Below are 21,335 nucleotides of genomic sequence, written 5' to 3'. Positions count from 1 at the left end.
ATTGATCATCCTTGTAATGTTTCTACAACTTGATTGGAGTCCACCTGTGGTGAATTCATATGATTGAACATGATTTGGAAAGGACAACACCTGTCTATATAAGGTCCCACAGTTGACAGTGCATGTAAGAGCAAAAACTAAGTCACGAGGTCGAAGGAATTGTCAGTAGAGCTCTGAGACAGGATTGTGTCGAGGCACAGATCTAGGGAAGGGTAGGAAAACATTTCTGCAACATTGAAGGTCCCCAAGAACACAGTGGCCGCCATCATTCTTAAATGGAAGAAGTTTGGAAGCACCAAGAATCTTACTAAAGCTGTCCGCCCGGCCAAACTGAGCAATCGGGAGAAGGGTTTTGGTCAGGGAGGTGTGCCTCTGTAGAGATGGGAGAAGCTTCCAGAAAGACAACCTTCTTTGCAGCACTCCACCAATCAGGCCTTTACAGTAGAGTGGCCAGACGGAAGCCACTCCTCAGTAAAATGCACAACAGCCCGCTTGGGATTTGTCAAAAGGCACCTAAAGGTGTCCCAGACCATGAGAAACAAGATTCTCTGGTTTGATGAAACCAAGATTGAACTCTTTGGCCTGAATGCCAAGCGTCACATCTGGAGGAAACCTGGCACCATCCCTACGGTGAAGCATGGTGGTGGCAGCATCATGCTGTTGGGATGTTTTTTAGAGGCAGGGACTGGGAGACTAGTCAGTATCGAGGGAAAGAGCAAAGAACTGAGAGATACTTCATGAAAAGCTACTCCAGAGCACTCAGGACCTCAGACTGGGGCAAAGGTTCACCTTCCAACAGGATAACGACCCTAAGCACACAGCCAAGACAATGCAGGAGTGGCTTCGGGACAAGTCTCGATGTCCTTGAGTGCCCAGCCAGAGCCCAGACTTGAACCCAATCGCACATCTCTGGAGAGACCTGAAAATAGCTGTGCAGCGATACTCCCCATCCAACCTCACAGAACTTGAGAGGATCTGCAAAGAATGGGAGAAACTCCACAAACACAGGTGTGCCAAGCTTGTAGCATCATAGCAAAACCTGTTTTTACTTTGTCATTATGGGGTATTGTATTTAGATTGATGAGGGGAAAAAACGATTTAATCAATGTTAGAATAAGGCTGTAACATAACTCAATTTGGAAAAAGTCAAGGGGCCTGAATACTTTCCGAAAGTATATGAAGTATATGAAGAAGAAAAAACCTACAAATAAATTAATCATATCACCAGACAATATATTTCCTTTTAAGCACTTAATTTTTTATATACATTTTTTTTAAACAGTATTTTACCTCAACATAGTGTAAAATACACATATAAACAATATCCTAAATGTAGGATAATTTTGCTGATGGGCAATGAGGACTCTCGGGATCTTTCCCCCATGGCCCTTTCCTCCACGTGTTTCTATGGCAATTCCATTGTTTTGATATAGTGAAGCTAAAACGTTTAATTTCGCTCTATAGTTCAGTATATTGTATTTGAGATAAAATGTTCCATATGAGGCGACAGTATATAATGTCACCTTTTATTTGAGGGTATTTTCATACGTATCCGTTTTATCGTTTAGAAATGAAAGCACTTTATGGATCTTGTCCCCCCATTTGAAGATGTCATAAGTATTTGGACAAATGCACTTATGAGTATTGAAGTAGTCAAAAGTTCAGTTTTGGACCCATATTCCTAGCACACAATGACTACATCAGGCTTGTGACTCTAAAAACGTGTTAGATGCATTTGTTGTTTATTTTTCTGTTACGTTTCCGATTATGTTGTGGTTGCCAATAGAAATGAATGGTAAACAATGTAGTGTCATTTTGAAGTCACTTTATTATAAATAATAGAATACGTTTCTGAACACTTCAACATTCATGTGGATGCTACCATGATTAATGGTAATCATGAATGAATCATTAATAATGACTGATAAATATCATACCCCGCCAAAAAATGCTAGCATCCCTTGAGGTATGATCTTTGTGCCTCTAACTTTCTCGTGTGTGTGTGAGTGTGTGTGTGTGTGTGAGAGAGGGAGAGCGATAACAGATGTGACTGTTGTTGAGCTGTGCCTGAGTGATGAGCTACAGATTTGACACTGTGTGTGTGTGTGTGTGTGTGTGTGTGTGTGTGTGTGTGTGTGTGTGTGTGTGTGTGTGTGTGTGTGTTCACCTTTGCTCTCTCCCTCAGCAGGGCCATAGTAACTGAAGAGGCGTCCCAGCAGAGTATCCTCTGAACCCCCAGGCTGCAGAGCCTCCTCTTCCATCAGCCACAACAGGCCCCGAGCCTCATCAGTCCTCAGCGTCCGCACCTGGCACACACACACACACACAGGTCAGATATGCCTCTACCCAGTCCTTCGGATGGTTGTACAGTGCTTTCAGAAAGTATCCCTACTCCTTGACTTATTCTACATTTTGTTGTGTTACAGTCTGAATTCAAACCCATCTATACACAATACCCCATAATGAAAAAGTGAAAGGAAAAAAATTATCCTAAAAACAGGTTATTCACACCCCTGAGTCAATACATGTTAGGTGATTCTAAGGCAGCAAATACAGCTGTGAGTCTTTCTGGGTAAGTCTATATGGATTGTACAATATTTGCACATTATTCTTTAAAACAATTATTCAACGTCTGTCAAGTTGGTTGTTGATCATTGCTAGACAGCCATTTTCATGTCTTGCCATAGACTTTCAAGAAGATTTAAGTCAAAACTAACTAGGCCACTCAGGAACATTCAATGTCGTTGTGGTAAGCAACTCCAGTGTATATTTGGCCTTGTATTTTAGGTTATTGTCCTGCTGAAATGTGAATTTGTCTCTGTGTCTGTTGGAAAGCAGCCAGAACCAGGTTTTCCTCTAGGACTTTGCCTGTGCTTAGCTCTATTCTGTTTATTTTTTATCCCAAAAAACTCCCTAGTCCTTGCCGTTGACAAGCATACGTGATGCAGTCACCACCATGCTTGAAAATATGAAGAGTGGTACTCAGTGATGTGATGTGTTGGATTTGCCCCAAACATAATGCTTTGTATTCAGGACATAAAGTACATTTCTTTGCCACATTTTTTGCAGTTTTACTTTTGTGCATTATTGCAAACAGGATGCATGTTTTAGAATATTTCTATGCTGTACAGGATTCCTTCTTTTCACTCTGTCATTTAGATTAGTATTGTGGAGTAACTACAATGTTGTTGATCCATCCTCAGTTTTCTCCTATCACAGCCATAAAACTATTTTAAAGTCACCATTGGCCTCATGGTGAAATCCCTGAGTGGTTTCCTTCCTCTCCAGCAACTGAGTTAGGAAGGACACCTGTATCTTTGTAATGGCTGGGTGTATTGATACACCATCCAAAGTGTAATTAATAAACTTTACCATGCTCAAAAGGTATATTCATTGCCTGCTTTTTTTATCCATCTACCAATAGGTGCCCTTCTTTGTGAGGCATTGGAAAACCTCCCTGGTCTTTGTGGTTGAATCTGTGTTTGAAATTCACTGCTCGACTGAGGGCCCTTGCATATTATGTAGTTATTCCAAAAAAAAATTAAACACTATTATTGCACTCGTAGTGAGTCCATGCAACTTAAATCCTATTTTTACTCCTGAATTTATTTAGGCTTGCCATAACAAAGGGGTTGAATACTTATTGACTCAAACCATTTCAGCATTTCTTAAAACATAATTCCACTTTGACATTATGCTGTAACAACAAGGGGACAAAAGTCAAGGGGTGTGAATACTTTGAAGGCACTGTATATCAGTAGAAACACCAGTCTCAGCAAAATACACAGAAACAAGACTTACTGGGCCCTTAGCTTGCTTTTCAACCTATACATACCTGGCTCACTTTAGCAAAGACTCTCAGCCAGCTCAGTCATACTCACACTCCAAGGCCTGAGGTGAAGCCAGCACTCATAATATAACCCTCTACTTTGTAGCAATCATTCTATAAGCCTTTGGCAATGTTGGCAAATGTTTTTGTTACAAGGCTTTTCACCTGTAATAGCACAGCACCTTTCTCAACTCTCTCTGGACTATATTTCCACAACAATAAAAACGGTGTGATTGAGGCAACTGATCATTTTTACCACCAAAATATTTCACTGACAACACACTGAAACACTGGCCAAAATCTCTCTTGCATACTACTAAAACGACATACTGTGTACTAATCATGCTACATACTATTTCGAACACACTGTTTAGTCATGCAATAAGCAACAAATATCAACATGCTAGGCTGAGAATGCGTCATCTAATGAGCAATGGAGTTCATTCCAACCATTTGTTCATTTTGGTACAGCGCGTCACCTTATGTAATTATCATCTGTTGTCAAACACACGTGTCTCGAAAGACTATTCTCTTCCTCAAGAGCATGCATCGAATTCTACTAGACAAAAATACGAAATTAGTATGACATCCTGCCATTTAAAGCATGCTCAAATTTCCAAAACTATAAAAATTTTCGATTTTGGCATACCCAAAATGCCTACTATTTAGAATGCAGTATGAGTATTCAGAAACGTCCACTGCTTTCAGATTAAGGCTTTATTGAATAACAACCACAAAAATACAGTAGTTTTTCATAAAGCAATTGCAGTAGTTTGTTTTGTAAGGTCCAGACGGCAGAGAGAGACAGGTCATTAGACATGGCTCTCATTATGTCTAGTATCAGAGAAAGAGCTCAGAGAGCACTGGAGCATTCAGGAAGCCTGCACTCTACACAGGCCACTTCAGCAATTATCACTAGAATGCCAGCTATAATTGAGCTTTTTGGTATAACAGAACTCTAAACCGTTTCTCTCTTGAAATGGCTCTTTCTAAATTAAAGAATATACAGTGCAGTCGGAAAGTATACAGACCTCGTCTTTTCCCCCAAAAAATGTACGTTACAGCCTTATTCTAAAACTGATTAAATACATTTTCCTCCTCATCAATCTACACACAATACCCCATAATGACAAATAGTTTTTTTAGAAAGTTTGCAAATGTATTAAAAATAAATAACATTCAGACCCTTTGCTATGAGACTCAAAATTAAGCTCAGGTGCATCCTGTTTCCATTGATCATCCTTGTGATGTTTATAAAACTTGATTGAAGTCCACCTGTGCTAAATTCAATTGATCGGACATGATTTAGAAATGCACACAGCAGACTATATAAGGTCCCACAGTTGACAGTTGTCATGACGTTGGCCTGTGGGTAAGGTTTATGACCCCCCCCATAAATACCTTTCCCCCTTCCCCTCTCTTACTGACCCTACTGAAGGACTGCTGTCCTGTTAAATATAGAGAGTCTGGGAACATCAAACAAATGGCGAAAGGTACCACATATTTTGTTAATAAAACCAGTTGGAAATATGCTTGGGAACGTAATGAGTATGTATGTCAGTTCGGTTGTCATCTGAGACATTATGACTGATGACAGGACGACATAAACTGTATCTGAGAAAGTATACACCCTCGAGTTATCAGAGTCACATGGAATTGTTATGCAATTGAAATGTTTGATATTAAAAATGTTTGTTAGGAGATGAAATGTAATTTTAGCTTCCGAATGAGAGATTTGGGTTTTCATAAGGAAAGGGCCCTGCTCGATCAGTAACCCAACCATGTGAAGAGACAGGGGTTATAAACGATGAAACACCTCCCTCCCCCTCTCCACTATATAATCCTTTGACGAAAAGATAACCAGGTAGTTCCAGTACGGGAGGGCTGCAGCCTCCACGTTAGAAGGAGACACACATATCAAGGACAGAACTATGCCAACCTCGGCGTGAGCTTTGATGGCGAATGGTATGAACTTTGAGCTTATTCACTACAGAAGTGATACTTCCTAGCCGTTGAGTTAGCAGCGGCCGCTGTAACGTGGGCTAGGAAAGGACGGACGACGGATCCAGTCTAACAGACGGACGAAGATACCACCACGTATCCAATTGACCACCAGAGACATTCTTCCGAGTAACAGGAAGATCTGTTGGCCAACCCGGCCGGCATCTACGACCAATCTACTGAAGCGCAGCTCAGAGTAAATATTTATTGCATTTTCCTTTTCCAAATGGGCGGTAATTTAGAATGCATAAGATAATGTATTTACGATAGCATAGCTGCTGTTTCTCTGTTCCTAAATCTTCCCGATCTTTCATTCAAGCCCAACCCCCTTTCCTTTGTGTAACCAGCCGTCATATCTGTTCCGTCTACCGGGACGTTTTCTGTATGACGACATTGTATTCTGTGTATTTGTAATTCTGTGTGATTAGTTAGGTATTTAGTAAATAAATAATTAACTCAATTTTGTATTGCTGATTCAACTTGTTAGCCAGGGTTCGTGAAGATAGCCAAGAACTTACAACTTTCATTATGAGACTGAAAATAAGACAAGGGTTAATATTGACTGCTATCGAGGTAAAATATTACTAAGTATTTTAAGAGTTTATTCGGAAGATAACAGCTCTATAAACGTTCTTCCGTGGTGCCCCGACTTTCTAGTTAATTACATTTACATGATTAGCTTAATCAGGTAATATTAATTACAGAGAAATCATTTTATAAGTTAGCATGTCATATCACTTAATCCGGCATATCCAAAGACACGACACAGTGCACATCAGAACAAAAACCAAGCCATGAGGTCAAAGGAATTGTCCCTAGAGCTCTGAGACAAGATTGTTTCGAGGCACAGATCTGGGGAAGGGTACCAAAGAATGTCTGCTGCATTGAAGGTCCCCAAGAACACAGTGGCCTCCATCATTCTTAAATGGATGGAGTTTGAACGCCTAAGACTCTTCCTAGAGCTATTTTCCCAGCCAAACTGAGCAATTGGGGGAGAAGGGCCTTGGTCAGGGAGGTGACCAAAAACCTGATGGTAACTCTGACAGAGCTCCAGAGTTCCTCTGTGGAGATGGGAGAACCTTCCAGAAGGACAACCATCTCTGCAGCACTCCATCAAATCAGGCCTTTATGGTAGAGTGGCCAGACAGAAGCCAATTCTCAGTAAATGGCACATGACAGCCTGCTTGGAGTTTGCAAAAGGCACCTGAAGGACTCTCAGACCATGAGAAACATATACATATGTATACCCACTTGGCAGAGTGAACAAAATGCTTCTCAGTGTTTTTACACTATTCTCCCCTCTGATTTCTTTCAGCAGCAGTGGGAAAGTTAGCGTGTGGGGGGGGGGGTTGAAGCTAATTCCCTGCAATTCTACTAAATTTGCCATGTCTTTTTCTGTATTCTTATGCTGAGTTACTCAAAAATAACAAAATCAAAAATGGGGGCCCCATGCCATGACATTTTGGGAATTTTAGATTCTCCCTGACTGTCTAGTTTAATTTGGTGGTTGTTAGTTCTCAAAGATGATCTTATGAATACATAGCTCCATTATCTTTTCTATATACCTGATCTTAGTCATTTAAGTTTACACTGAAAACAGTTTACCAACATATTTTGGGGGAGTGGTGGCAACGATGTGGCAACGACGGCCCGCCGCTGCTAAATTAATATAGGGGAAACTGACACTTAACATTAGGGGATGATAACTAGTATCTAGTATTGTTGAATTCTTTGAGCCTTTATATATAAAAATAATCCCTCGGTCAGATTGGACGTGCACACGCTCGCACGCAGCCACACACATACATAAAAAAAGCCTCTTCCTGGACCACTAAAAGCCTTCAGTGAACCCATGGGTACTGACTTTTTAATGTCAGGGGCCAACATTTGAAGAGTGTCAGTGTAAATTCAACTGTCAGCTTTCATCCTTGTGTCTCGACATCAACAGAGTGCTCTCTAATGGCGTGGGCGGTGCCATTCTTTTGCTTTTGTCAGCCTTTAAAAAGGTTTTGGCCTTTTACAGCCATCTGCTGTACACTGGTTCAGTGCTTTTGAAGACTGCTCCAGCAGGGCCAGGACCCCTTAAAACGCAGAGTACTCAACGCAACCAACCAGGAATTATTATAAAGCTAGCTCTGACACTGTCAACACCATATCATTTCTGTTTCCATGGCACACACTGGAGGAGAAGCAAAAAAATGTTTTTCTTCCACCAGAGTAAGTTTAGTTTTCTTTTGCTGAATGAAATATCTTCCTTCTCCTTCACCTTTCTTCCTGTTGGTTCCTCTACGCAGGCATTAATATATCATGCTCACTCTTCTAAGGTGAAAAATAAACGAAACAAACTGAAAATTCTAAAATTTGCAAAAATGTATCAAATAACTAGACTGACTCACTGTGAATCTCAAAGAAGTCATGAATGTAATTACAATATGCATAAAGGTGCACCGTGAACTATGTGGCAGTCAGAGAGGCAGGGTGCCATGATTACAGAGATCTGGCAATTGAAAGTGCCAAAAGATTCATAAGGGAGTTCATGGGAAATAATGTGTCACTGGACTGTGCCAATATCAAACAGAAATCCCATAGAAAGGTGATGAGAGAACTGCTGTACAGCATGAAGCTGCCATGGTCATAGAAAGCAAGACTTCATTTAAATTCTCCAACCAGGTAAACTCTTGTGTGAATATAGCTATTTAAAAATATTTTACCTTTATTTAACTAGGCAAATCAGTTAAAAACAAATTCTTATTTTACAATGACGGCCTACCCCGGCCAAACCCTCCTGTAACCTAGGAGACGCTGGGCCAGTTGTGCGCCGCCCTATGGGACTCCCGATCACGGCCGGTTGTGATACAGCCCAGGACTGAACCAGGGTCTGTAGTGACGCCTCTAGCACTGAGATGCAGTGCCTTAGACCGCTGCGTCACTAAGGAGTGTACTTACCAGGGCTTGACTTGGCGCTTGGTCTACTGCAGCTACAGACTGAGATGTGCTGGGCTCCATGTCATCTAATGCGAGCTCTATGTTTTCCTAAGTGGGGACAGAAGGGATGATTAGGAACCAATGACAGTAACATAGATCTGAAGGGCGCCAAGTTTTTAGTTGTCTACTTTAGGAATTAGTTTAGTATGTTACTCATTATCAGCTACAGTACACCACCTCAAGCTGAACCTCGGCAAGACGGAGCTGCTCTTCCTCCCGGGGAAGGACTGCCCTTTCCATGATCTCGCCATCGCGGTTGACAACTCCATTGTGTCCTCCTCCCAGAGTGCTAAGAGCCTTGGCGTGACCCTGGACAACACCCTGTCGTTCTCCGCTAACATCAAGGCGGTGACCCGATCCTGTAGGTTCATGCTATACAACATTCGCAGAGTACAACCCTGCCTTACACAGGAAGCGGCGCAGGTCCTAATCCAGGCACTTGTCATCTCCCGTCTGGATTACTGCAACTCGCTGTTGGCGGGGCTCCCTGCCTGTGCCATTAAACCCCTACAGCTCATCCAGAACGCCGCAGCCCGTCTGGTGTTCAACCTGCCCAAGTTCTCTCATGTCACCCCGCTCCTCCGCTCTCTCCACTGGCTTCCAGTTGAAGCTTGCATCTGCTACAAGACCATGGTGCTTGCCTACGGAGCTGTGAGGGGAACGGCACCTCCGTACCTTCAGGCTCTGATCAGGCCCTACACCCAAACAAGGGCACTGCGTTCATCCACCTCTGGCCTGCTGGCCCCCCTACCTCTGAGGAAGCACAGTTCCCGCTCAGCCCAGTCAAAACTGTTCGCTGCTCTGGCACCCCAATGGTGGAACAAGCTCCCTCACGACGCCAGGACAGCGGAGTCAATCACCACCTTCCGGAGACACCTGAAACCCCACCTCTTTAAGGAATACCTGGGATAGGATATAGTAATCGTTCCAACCACCCCCCCCCCCCCCCAAAAAAAGATAGATGTACTATTGTAAGGTGGTTGTTCCACTGGATATCATAAGGTGAATGCACCAATTTGTAAGTCGCTCTGGATAAGAGCGTCTGCTAAATGACGTAAATGTAAAATGTAAATGTACATAACAATAGTAATACAATGTTATAAACTGCTCAAACTGTTGATAAATGGCAACAGACTATGAAAGTAAAACCATTGTGTTTTGTACAATGGGAGTGATTAAACATCAGTTAGGACAGAGTTGTCAGGGATAATTCAGCCCTATTATGACAGGTTTATAGACTAGCATTAGAGAGTAGATCTGCTCATAAACTGCTGATAAACGGCTACAGGCTATGAAAGTGAAACCATTGTGTTTTGTACAATGGGGGTGATTAGCCACACATCAGTTAGGACAGAGTTGTCAGGGATAATTCAGCCCTATTATGGCGGGTGTATATACTAGCATTAGAGAGTAGATCTGCTGTGTGAAGAGAAGAGGCAGTTAAAGAGAGGTGTTATTCTTCATCAGCCAGCGAGGCCCTGTAAGCAGCTCAACCCAGTTCATACAGCCAGTGATGAGTGAACTCGCTTTGGGCCCGGCAGGGGAGGAGAAATGGCAATCACATGGGCCATTATATGGGTTCACTGTGTGACTGACAGTATTGATGAAGGGGTGGAAACCATGAGATCTATGAAGTTCTAATTTGCCATGGCTTACAGGAAGTAATAGTGTGTCATCTTATGTCCTGTATGTGAGAATGTGTATTTGAATCCTTAAAAGTGTGTGTGTGTGTTTACATACGAGTTAGTGTGTGTGTGTACTGTGCATATTAAGCTACCTCTTTGTATCTCTCTAGCTCCTGTACAAAGGTGCGCTGATAGAACAGTGTCTGCAGGCGCTCCTGGGTGTAGTTATGGCAGAGCTCTTCAAAGGTGGCTCCGCGCTCCCGCTTGGCCCAGCGAGGGTTCTGAAAGCCCGGGGTGTCCACGATGAGCAGGGAGCACAGAGAGTGCTGGCTGGACTTCAGAGCACTGGCACACACAGACACACAGTCAGACCAAAAAAAACTGAGAACCAGCTGTAGTGGTGCATGCTTGCGTCATCTCCCTCTATCTCTGGTAAAGTGGTGACTAACCGGTTGATGAGGGAGACGAGGAGGGTGAAGAGCTCTGAGTACAGCCCAGATGCCATGGCTTCTAAACACTCCATGGCTGTGGCCTTGGAACCTGGTGGGAGAATAGGTGAAGAGACAAATTCACAACAACGTCCCCATCAAATCAGGCAGCATAGAGCGCCTTCAGAAAGTATTCAGACCCCTTGATTTTGTTACTTTACAGCCTTATTCTAAAATGGATTTTAAAAAAATTCAGCAATCTACACACAATACCCCATAATGACAAAACAGGTTTTTAGAAATTCTTGCAAATTTATTACAAATATACATCTGAAATACCTTATTTACATAAGCATTCAGACCATTTGCTATGAGACTCAATTTAGCTCCGGTGCATCCTGTTTCCATTGATCATCCTTGAGATGCTTCTACAACTTGATTGGCGTACACGTGTGGTAAATTCAATTGACTGGACATGATTTGGAAAGGCACACATCTGTCTATATAAGGTCCCACAGCCGACTGTGTGTCAGAGCAAAAACCAAGCAATGTGGTCGAAGGAATTGTCCGTAGAGCTCCGAGAGAGGATTGCGTTGCGGCACAGATCTGGGGAAGGGAACCACCAAGACTCTCCCTACAGCTGGCCGCCCGGCCAAACTGAGCAATCAGGAGAGAAGGGCCTTGGTCAGGGAGGTGACCAAAAACCCGATGGTCACTCTGACAGAGCTCCAGAGTTCCTTCCAGAAGGACAACCATCTCTGCAGCACTCCACCAATCAGGCCTTTATGGTAGAGTGGCCAGACGGAAGGCCTAGAAGGCCCATAAAGACTCTCAAAGCACGAGAAACAAGATTCACTGGTATGATGAAACCAAGATTGAAATCTTTGGCGGGAATGCCAAGCGTCACACCTGGAGGAAACCTGGCTCCATCCCTACAGTGAAGCATGGTGGTGGCAACATCATGCTTTGGGGATGTTTTTCAGAGGCAGTGACTGGGAGACTAGTCAGAATCCAGGGAAAGATGAACGTACCAAAGTACAGAGAAATTAAAACCCCAGTCTGAGGTCCAGAGCAGGTTAAGGTTCACTTTCCAACAGGACAACGACGCTAAGCACGCAGCCAAGACAACACAGGAGTGGCTTCGGGACAAGTCTCTGAATGTCCTTGAGTGACCCAGCCAGAGCCCGGACTTGAACCCGATTGAACATCTCTGGAAAGACCCGAAAATAGCTGTGCAGAGACGCTCACCTTCCAACCTAACAGAGCCTGAGAGGATCTGCAGAGAAGAATTGGAGAAACTCCCCAAATACATGTGTGCCAAGGCTGTAATCGCAGCCAAAGGTGCTTCAACAAAGTACTGAGTAAAGTGTCTGAATACTTATGTAAATGTAATACTTCAGGTTTTTTTTATTTTATACATTTGCAAAAAAAATCTAAAAAGCTGTTTTTGCTTTGTCATTATGATGGGAATTTTTTTTTTAATCATTTTTAGAATAAGGCTGTAACGTAACAAAAAGTAGAAAATGTAAATGGATCTGAATACTTTTCCGAAACACTGTACATAGCAGTGGCATGGAATGCTTGGCTCACTCCAGTGAGTGTGACATTTGAAATGGGATAACTGCAGGAAACCAACTAAACCTAGTACTATTGCCCCTGAATCTGAGGTGGTAACAGAGGAAGACAGGTAAATCCCAACCATGTCTGATGGGTGGCAACATTATTGTATCCTACTGGCTCTGTATTCTACTCACAAAGCAGAGTAATCTAGGAAGGTTTAGACTGACTTGTCAGCAGTGCTCAGATCAAACCACACACAACATCCACATGTACGCCTCATGGCAGTGTGCGTAGATGAGAAAGCTATCCCATGTCAGTAAGGTTTACCAGGTGCCCAGTGCCATGAGGCATGGATGTTGTGTGTTTTGATCTGAGAAATTCTGGAAAGTCTGAGTTTGGCCACAAAGCAGTGTAATCTAGGAAGGTTCAGAGTACAGGGCCGGAATGATACCATCTACCATATCCAGGAATAGCTACTGAGCTAAAGGTGGCTGGAGGGAGAAATCTCTGCGTTTGGGAAGGGAGGACATAGACAAGGTAAAATAAAGGCTAACTGTCCAGTTCTCCTGTGATAAGGTTCTGACTGCATACATGTCCTTCAAAGTATGTGGGTCAACCCCTGAAAACTCTGAGGTACTGTACATGTGAAAAGAAATAATCAATGGAATCAAATTAGAATTTCAAGGGCAATGCATAAGGAAGACTTCCTAAAATCCTCCTGATATTTTTTGTATACCTACCCATCAATAACCACTGCGGTAGTCATTACTTGGATAAGCTTTAACTTTCAGAGAAGCGTGTCGTGTCCCCTAGGTGATGAGCTGAGGGACCGTGTGTGTGTAGTCCCAGGTGTACCTGAGAAGTCTCCTGCTGCATCGTCTGTCCCCTGACGTATAGAGCTGGCTCTGGGCAGGGTGCCCTTGGCCTGGTGCTTGAAGATGGAGGAGGAGAGCTCTTCTAGAGTGCAGCCCAGCAGGTAGGCAGCCTTCTGCGCCCATTCATGACGTGCAAACTGTTTCCTACCGGCTGAGACAAACAGAAATACAACCATTATCACCTCTGCCAACAACCATGGGGACAGTATGTCTATCCACGACAGGAGAATGCAGTTGACAGAGGCGGTGTGTGTCTGGGTCAAGTCGACCCTACCCAGGCTAACACAGCTGTGATAGTAGAAGAGCTAACAATAACAACCTCATCAGGATAGTGAAATGAAGCCTATACAAACCACATTCAAGGTACTGTGCATCTAAATGGTATAAATTCTAAATTCTCCTCTACAGTCCCATTAGCTTAAAGCTTTTTTGTCAATACCATTTAACGTAGTTCAAAAAGCTCTAACATTTTTTCAATGTTATTTTTCCTCGCAGCTAAATCCTTCATCCAGACATACACAGGAAATAATTACAGGGACTATCATTCCAAAGTATGAAGTTGCAGAAGCACGAGCCTCGGTCTGCAAACCATGTCTGGTGGATGGGTGATGAGAGTGAGTGGATAGAAGTGGTTTTTAATTTCAGTGGTATTGGAGAGGAACCCTCCCTCAGACACTTAAGAGGGCGACTGACTGGGGAACATCAGACAGTTGTGCTTCTGACTGAGGAATGCTGGTATCACCCTGTTTCATCGGGCCTATGAGAGCGTCACATACCACCATGTTGTGACAAGCAAAAAGGCAATTAAAGAAAAAGACTTAGAACTTCATTAAAATGCTAATGCCACCATGTCTGCTCACAGCAATAAAAGCACAGAGTCAGAACATAACAATATGGAGAGGGGTGTTTTTACCTTTGTCTGCGTCTGCAATTCAAGGGGTGCAGCATGCAACATGCAAGTAAGAACAGGTAGTTAGAACAGAACAGCTGGAGCAACAGTAGCAATGTATACAGTACATGAAGACAAACACCACTCTAACAGCAGCAATGGGCATGCCTTAACAGGGTCTGACCAACACACTGCATTCAGGAGCTTCATTGGAAAACAATGTACTGAGAGTTGAGGAGTAGAACAGCCCACACTTGTCAGAATACCCAATCAACCTCCCGTTCATTCAGCTCTACTGATAGCAGGTTGATAAAGTCATGTACTTCTTTAGTATTGACACTGCAACTCATGATAAATAAAGGTCTATGCTGCCCTCTGGTGTTACCTAGTCAAACTGCACTGCTTATCATTAGGGTGTTTCATCAAACCTCAAATGAACTCACCCATTTCTAAACTCTCTATAATACCACAAAGATGTTGTAGTATTATAGGAGGGCAGCATGTATTAACATATTTCCACCAAGTGGCAACTGACAGATTTTTTGGTCAATCTGACAGATTGTAACACAACAAATATGTATCTTTATTTTTAAATTGTATTTATTGAACTAGGCAAGCCAGTTAAGAAAAAAAATCTTATTTAAAATGACGGCCTACCCCGGCCAAACCCTAACACGGACGACACTGGGCCAATTGTGTGCCACCCTTTGGGACTCCCAATAATGGCTGGTTGTGATACAGCATGGAATCCAATTAACCTATTAAACAGCCAATTAACACTTCAGAGACAAGAGGAAGAGAAGATCAAAACAGTATTAGACAGAAAAACAACCAGAAGAGTGTTTGTTTGGGATCATTACCAATTTCCTCTATGACTGACACTGCAGAGAAGGCAACGTTAGACAATGTGAATAAGCATTCCAACTGCGCACACATTCATTTTCATTAGTACAGTGTAAACAATCCATCTCATTCTGGGCTGTCAGGCAAATAAACTCAGCAAAAAAAGGAATGTCACTGTCAACTGCGTTTATTTTCAGCAAACTTAACATGTGTAAATATTTGTATGAACATAACAAGATTCAACAACTGAGACAAACTGAACAAGTTCCACAGACACGTGACTAACAGAAATGGAATAATGTGTCGCTGAACAAAAGGGGGTCAAAATCAGAAGTAACAGTCAGTATCTGGTGTGGCCACCAGCTGCATTAAGTACTGCAGTGCATCTCCTCATGGACTGCACCAGATTTGCCAGTTCTTGCTTTGACATGTTACCCCACTCTTCCACCAAGGCACCTGCAAGTTCCCAGACATTTCTGGGGGGGGAATGGCCCTAGCCCTCACCCTCCGATCCAACAGGTCCCAGACGTGCTCAATGGGATTGAGATCAGGGCTCTTCTCTGGCCATGGCAGAACACTGACATTCCTGTATTGCAGGAAATCACGCACAGAACAAGCAATATGGCTGGTGGCATTGTCATGCTGGAGGGTCATGTCAGGATGAGCCTGCAGGAAGGGTACGACATGAGGGAGGAGGATGTCTTCCCTGTAACGCACAGAGTTGAGATTGCCTGCAATGACAACAAGCTCAGTCCAATGATGCTGTGACACACCGCCCCCAGACCATGACAGACTCTCCACCTCCAAATCGATCTCGCGCCAGAGTACAGGCTTCGGTGTAACGCTCATTCCTTCGATGATAAACGTGAATCCGACCATCCCCCCGGTGAGACAAAACCGCGACTTGTCAGCAGAGAGCACTGACAGTCCTGTCTGGTGACGTTGTTGCCAGTGATGTCTGGTGAGGACCTGCCTTACAACAGGCCTACAAGCCCTCAGTCCAGCCTCTCTCAGCCTTTGTGGACAGTCTGAGCACTGATGGAGGGATTGTGCGTTCCTGATGTAACTCAGGCAGTTGTTGTTGCCATCCTGTACCTGTCCCGAAGGTGTGATGTTCAGACATACCGATACTGTGCAGGTGTTGTTACACATGGTCTGCCACTGCGAGGACGATCTGCTGTCCGTCCTGTCTGCCTGTAGAGCCGTCTTAGGCGTCTCACAGTACGGACATCACAATTTATTGCCCTGACCACATCTGCAGTCCTCATGCCTCCTTGCAGCATGACTAAGGCACGTTCACGCAGATGAGCAGGGACCCTGAGCATCTTTCTTTTGGTGTTTTTCAGAGTCAGTAGAAAGGCCTCTTTAGTGTCCTAAGTTTTCATAACTGTGACCTTAATTGCCTACCATCTGTAAGCTGTTAGTGTCTTAACAACCGTTCCACAGGTGCATGTTCATTAATTGTTTATGGTTCATTGAACAAGCATGGGAAACAGTGTTTAAACCCTTTACAATGAAGATCGGTGAAGGGACGTTTCTTTTTTTGCTGAGTTTAGCAATTAAACACAATGGGTTGTTCTCTGAGGAGGCACAGCAGCAAACAGACAGAGCTTTCCAATGACAAGGCAAAGCATTTAGTCAGCTAAGGCTGAAGTTGGGCTGGGACTTTTTGCTTCTTGAGTTGGATCACTTAACTTTTTAGGGTATAGGGGGCATTATTTTTGATTTCGGATGAAAAGCCTGCCTAATACTCGGGCCCAGAGTCAAATAATTGCATATATTAGTAGGTTTGGACAGAAATCACTCTGAAGTTTCTAAACCTGTTTGAATGATGTCTGTGAGTATAACAGAACTCATATGGCAGGCAAAACCCGGAGAAAAATCCAACCAGGAAGTGGGAAATCTGAGAATTTATGTTCTTCTTTTGAATCCCTATCAAAACTACAGTGTGTGGGGTCACGTTGCACTTCCTAAGGCTTCCATTGGCTGTCAACAGCCTTTAGAAAGTTTTCATCCTTCTGTTACTGGGCAGAGAATAGTAGCTCAGTCAATGAGTGGACTGCCTATGGACAAAGGGCTTGGTGATGTGCGATCCCACGAGCACGCCGTTCCTTTTTCTCCTGGAATGAAGACGCCATTGTCTGGTTGGAAAATGATCAACGTTTTATGTTAAAAATACCCTAAGGATTGATTGTAAACAACGTTTAACATGTTTCTACGACCGGTAATGGAACATTTTGACTTTTCGTCTCTGGTACTGCGCTCACGCGTTATGCCTTTGGATAGTGATCTGAACGCACGAACAAAACGGAGGTATTTGGAAATAAATATGGAGTATTTCGAACAAAACAAACATTTCTTGTGGAAGTAGGAGTCCTCGGAGTGCATTCTGACGAAGATCAGCAAAGGTAAGAGAATCTTTATAATACTAATTCAGTGTTTTGTTGCTGCCAGAACTTGGCGGGTAGCTGTATAGCTTGCTTCGATGGCTGAGCTATGTACTCAGAATATTGAACAATGTGCTTTCTCCGTAAAGTTATTTTGAAATCTGACAAAGCGGTTGCGTCAAGGAGTAGTGTATCTATAATTCTTTCAATAACTGTTGTAAATTTTATCAACGTTTATGATGAGTATTTTTGTAAATTGATGTGCACATTCACCAGAGGTTTTGGTGGGAATACATTTTCTGAACATCACGCGCCAATGTAAAATGCTGTTTTTGGATATCAATATGAACTTTATCGAGCAAAACATACATGTATTGTATAACATGAAGTCCTATGAGTGCCATCTGATGAAGATCAAAGGTTAGTGAATATTTTAGCTGTACTTTTGGTTTTTGTGATGCATGTCCTTGCTTGGAAAATGGCTGTGTGGATTTTCTTGTGAAGTTTATGTCCTAACATAATCTAATTTTATGCTTTCGCCGTAAAGCCTTTTTGAAATCGGACAATGTGGTTAGATTAACGAGAGTCTTATCTTTAAAATGGTGTAAAATAGTTGATCGTTTGAGAAAATGAAATTATGAGATTTTTGCTGTTTTGTATTTCGCGCCATGCCATTTCACTGGCTATTGAATAGTGTGGGACGGTCACGTCCCACCTAGCCCAGAGAAGTTAAAACTCTTCAGGTGTCGCCCAACTGTCTCAAACTGACACCAACCATTTTGGTGGTTGAACGGTAAAGGAATGCAATGAAAATCTCCCCTGCAGATGGTAAAACATGGAATTATTGAAAGTGCTCATAGACTTCACAACTGTCACATAAATGTCCTCAATGTTCTCAGCTTGAAAAGCTCCTTGAAACAAACAAAGGCCCTGGATTGATGGCAGCTGCAGCACCATGAACTCTTATTTCAGAATACACCCAGTGTCTCTTTGCTTGGCTTTACTCTTTCAACTACACTATGCAAATGTATTCTATTTTTGTTGAATACAGAAAACATGCATCTGTCATGGAAGTGTTTCATGGAATTTAAATACAGAATACAGCTGCATTATTAGCCTGTGGACTGAACATCTGACATGGTCTCAGAGTAGGCTCCTTACCCTTGGTGGCTCCTGCAGCCCCTAAGTGGTAGATGGCCCCCAGGACCAGCCAGAAGGCCCTCTGCTCCTCCCCACTGATACCCAGGACCTTCATGGCTGCCTGCAGCTTGGTGAACTGCTGGGAGGCCCGCTGCTTGTCTTCAGACTGGGCGAGCATGGGGGGGGAGAAACGACAGTTGTTTATATGGACTATATTTAATAGAATTGCACCTTTAATTTAACAGGGAGTCCCATTGGGAGCCCTGCATCTTACAATTACACAACAAGTTACATAGGAAATACAGCATAAAATTAAATTAAAAAAACTCGCATAAAAAGCAGTACGAGTCTATTCACACAAAACCAAATAAAACTTTACTGACAAGGTCTTTCTCACAAGGTCCTTGGGGCCCTGGGTAGAGTTACCTTGGGTTGAGGCACAATTCCAAAAGCACTGTTTTCAGCAAAGTGGTTGAAGTGCAGCTTAGTCCTGGGTAGGCAATATGAGACAAGCTGTCATTCAGTCACAATGACAAGAGTATACATGACAGAACTACTCAAGAGTTTCTGACCTTCAAAACTCACACTTTAAAGTAAATGAAGGACAGAGTGAGAGAGAGTAAGATGGAGAGGTGAAAGGGAGAAAGGTGAGAGAGGGAGCAGAGAAAAAGAGAGGGAGCGAGAGAGAGTTCGGCAAGGGTGTAGGTCCACTCCACACAGAGGTCTGAGGAAGATGACAGCTTACGTGAGAGAGCTGTCAGCTCCAGCCATCATATAGTAGAAGACATTGAAAGTGGACTCTCCCTCTGGCCGCCTAGTCACTCTTAGCTTCTCTAGCAGCATGGTCTGAATGGAGGCCGAGGCCACCTGACCAGCCTGGTCAACATCCAGGCACACGATGTGAGAGAAGCGACTGGCGTTTCCGTTCATGGAAGTGGAGCTGTTCCCAAAGGCCTCCAGGATGGTGTAGACTGCCTGCCACTTCTCCGCTGGGAGACACACAGAAACAGGCCAAATAGGAAATAGCAGGCAAATAATGGACTTTCAAATGAAAAATGTAAATAACTTGTTCTGTAACCTACTGCATGTTCATTCCCCTCAAAACCTACCAGAGAAGGTCTTGCCAGTGCTGCCAGCGATGGTGACCAGGTACTGGACCAGGTGTTGACAATTGGTGGTCTTGCCGCTGCCGCTCTTTCCCAGTAGCACAATGGACTGGTCCTGACGGGTGGTCAGCAGATTCCTATAGGCTGACTGGGCCACGCCATAGATGTGAGGCGCTGTGTCCTCCCTCCTGCACCCCTTAAACATGTGCATCACCTGGCGAGAGAGCGAGAGAGAGCGAGAGAGCGAGGTGAGGAGACTTTATAATGGTGAGAATAACAACCTCTCCAATTCAAAAATCCAGTCCTAATTTCTCTTTCTGGTGTTCATGTATATTTTTGTAATTTTGTTGTTGTTGTTGTTGTTGTTGTTGTTGTTGTTGTGGGGTGTAGTTCAGCTTTAATATTACAGATAGATTGTGGGTTCTATCAATGTAATTGTCTGCATCATTTACAATCCTTCTTCCTTCTTTATTATTTCCCCCTAACCCTACCACACCTCCCCTAATTGGAGTAAACTAATGGCCAACAATACTTGGGCTTCTATTTACAGCTTATACATACATACATTTTACAGACAGAATTTTTTACATTAGTTATCTTATTTGTTTTTAATCCTTTTAAGTCCCACCTTTCAGCTCCCCTCAACCCCTCCCATCTACACTATGTCTTAAGACCATCCGTTTGGATTTCTAATTGACATATTTTTCAACTACACTAACATTTCACAAACATTTTGAACCTTTCAATCCTCAACGTTTCTACAGTGTAAATCTTTCTGATTGAGAGGGGGTCAAATACTTATTTCCCTCATTAAAACGCAAACCAATTTATAACATTTTTGACATGCGTTTTTCTGGATTTTTTTGTTATTCTGTCTCACTGTTCAAATAAACCTACCATTAAAATTATAGACTGATCATTTCTTTGTCAGTGGGCAAACGTACAAAATCAGCAGGTGATCAAATACTTTTCCCCCCTCACTGTACACACACACACACACACACACACACACACACACACACACACACACACACACACACATATATATATATACACTGCTCAAAAAAATAAAGGGAACACTTAAACAACACAATGTAACTCCAAGTCAATCACACTTCTGTGAAATCAAACTGTCCACTTAGGAAGCAACACTGATTGACAATAAATTTCACATGCTGTAGTGCAAATGGAATAGACAACAGGTGGAAATTATAGGCAATAAGCAAGACACCCCAAATAAAGGAGTGGTTCTGCAGGTGGAGACCACAGACCACTTCTCAGTTCCTATGCTTCCTGGCTGATGTTTTGCTCACTTTTGAATGCTGGCGGTGCTTTCACTCTAGTGGTAGCATGAGACGGAGTCTACAACCCACACAAGTGGCTCAGGTAGTGCAGCTCATCCAGGATGGCACATCAATGCAAGCTGTGGCAAGAAGGTTTGCTGTGTCTGTCAGCGTAGTGTCCAGAGCATGGAGGCGCTACCAGGAGACAGACCAGTACATCAGGAAACGTGGAGGAGGCCGTAGGAGGGCAACAACCCACAGCAGGACCGCTACCTCCGCCTTTGTGCAAGGAGGAGCAGGAGGATCACTGCCAGAGCCCTGCAAAATGACCTCCAGCAGGCCACAAATGTGCATGTGTCTGCTCAAACGGTCAGAAACAGACTC

At 43.2% G+C, this 21,335-nt stretch overlaps 1 protein-coding gene across 1 annotated transcript in view; it reads right to left on the bottom strand.

The window, feature by feature from the left end:
- The window catches only part of LOC106568078 (unconventional myosin-XVIIIa), a 111,442-nt gene that overhangs the window by 48,173 nt on the left and 41,934 nt on the right, over positions 1 to 21,335 (bottom strand). The window contains exons 6-15 of the mRNA XM_014138085.3: positions 19,672 to 19,882; positions 19,308 to 19,551; positions 18,989 to 19,052; positions 18,584 to 18,728; positions 14,217 to 14,228; positions 13,284 to 13,454; positions 10,890 to 10,980; positions 10,593 to 10,785; positions 8,777 to 8,863; positions 2,168 to 2,306 (exon numbers count right to left, since the gene is read on the bottom strand). Of these exons, the coding sequence (XP_013993560.1) occupies positions 2,168 to 2,306; positions 8,777 to 8,863; positions 10,593 to 10,785; positions 10,890 to 10,980; positions 13,284 to 13,454; positions 14,217 to 14,228; positions 18,584 to 18,728; positions 18,989 to 19,052; positions 19,308 to 19,551; positions 19,672 to 19,882 (1,357 nt within the window). The remainder of the gene's footprint in view (positions 1 to 2,167; positions 2,307 to 8,776; positions 8,864 to 10,592; positions 10,786 to 10,889; positions 10,981 to 13,283; positions 13,455 to 14,216; positions 14,229 to 18,583; positions 18,729 to 18,988; positions 19,053 to 19,307; positions 19,552 to 19,671; positions 19,883 to 21,335) is intronic.

This window comes from Salmo salar, chromosome 13 (assembly GCF_965601325.2).
Source record: "Salmo salar chromosome 13, fSalSal1, whole genome shotgun sequence".
Taxonomy (NCBI): Eukaryota; Metazoa; Chordata; class Actinopteri; order Salmoniformes; family Salmonidae; genus Salmo; species Salmo salar.
The sequence above is the reverse complement of the archived record's forward strand: the minus strand, read 5'-3'. Positions and strand labels throughout refer to the sequence as shown.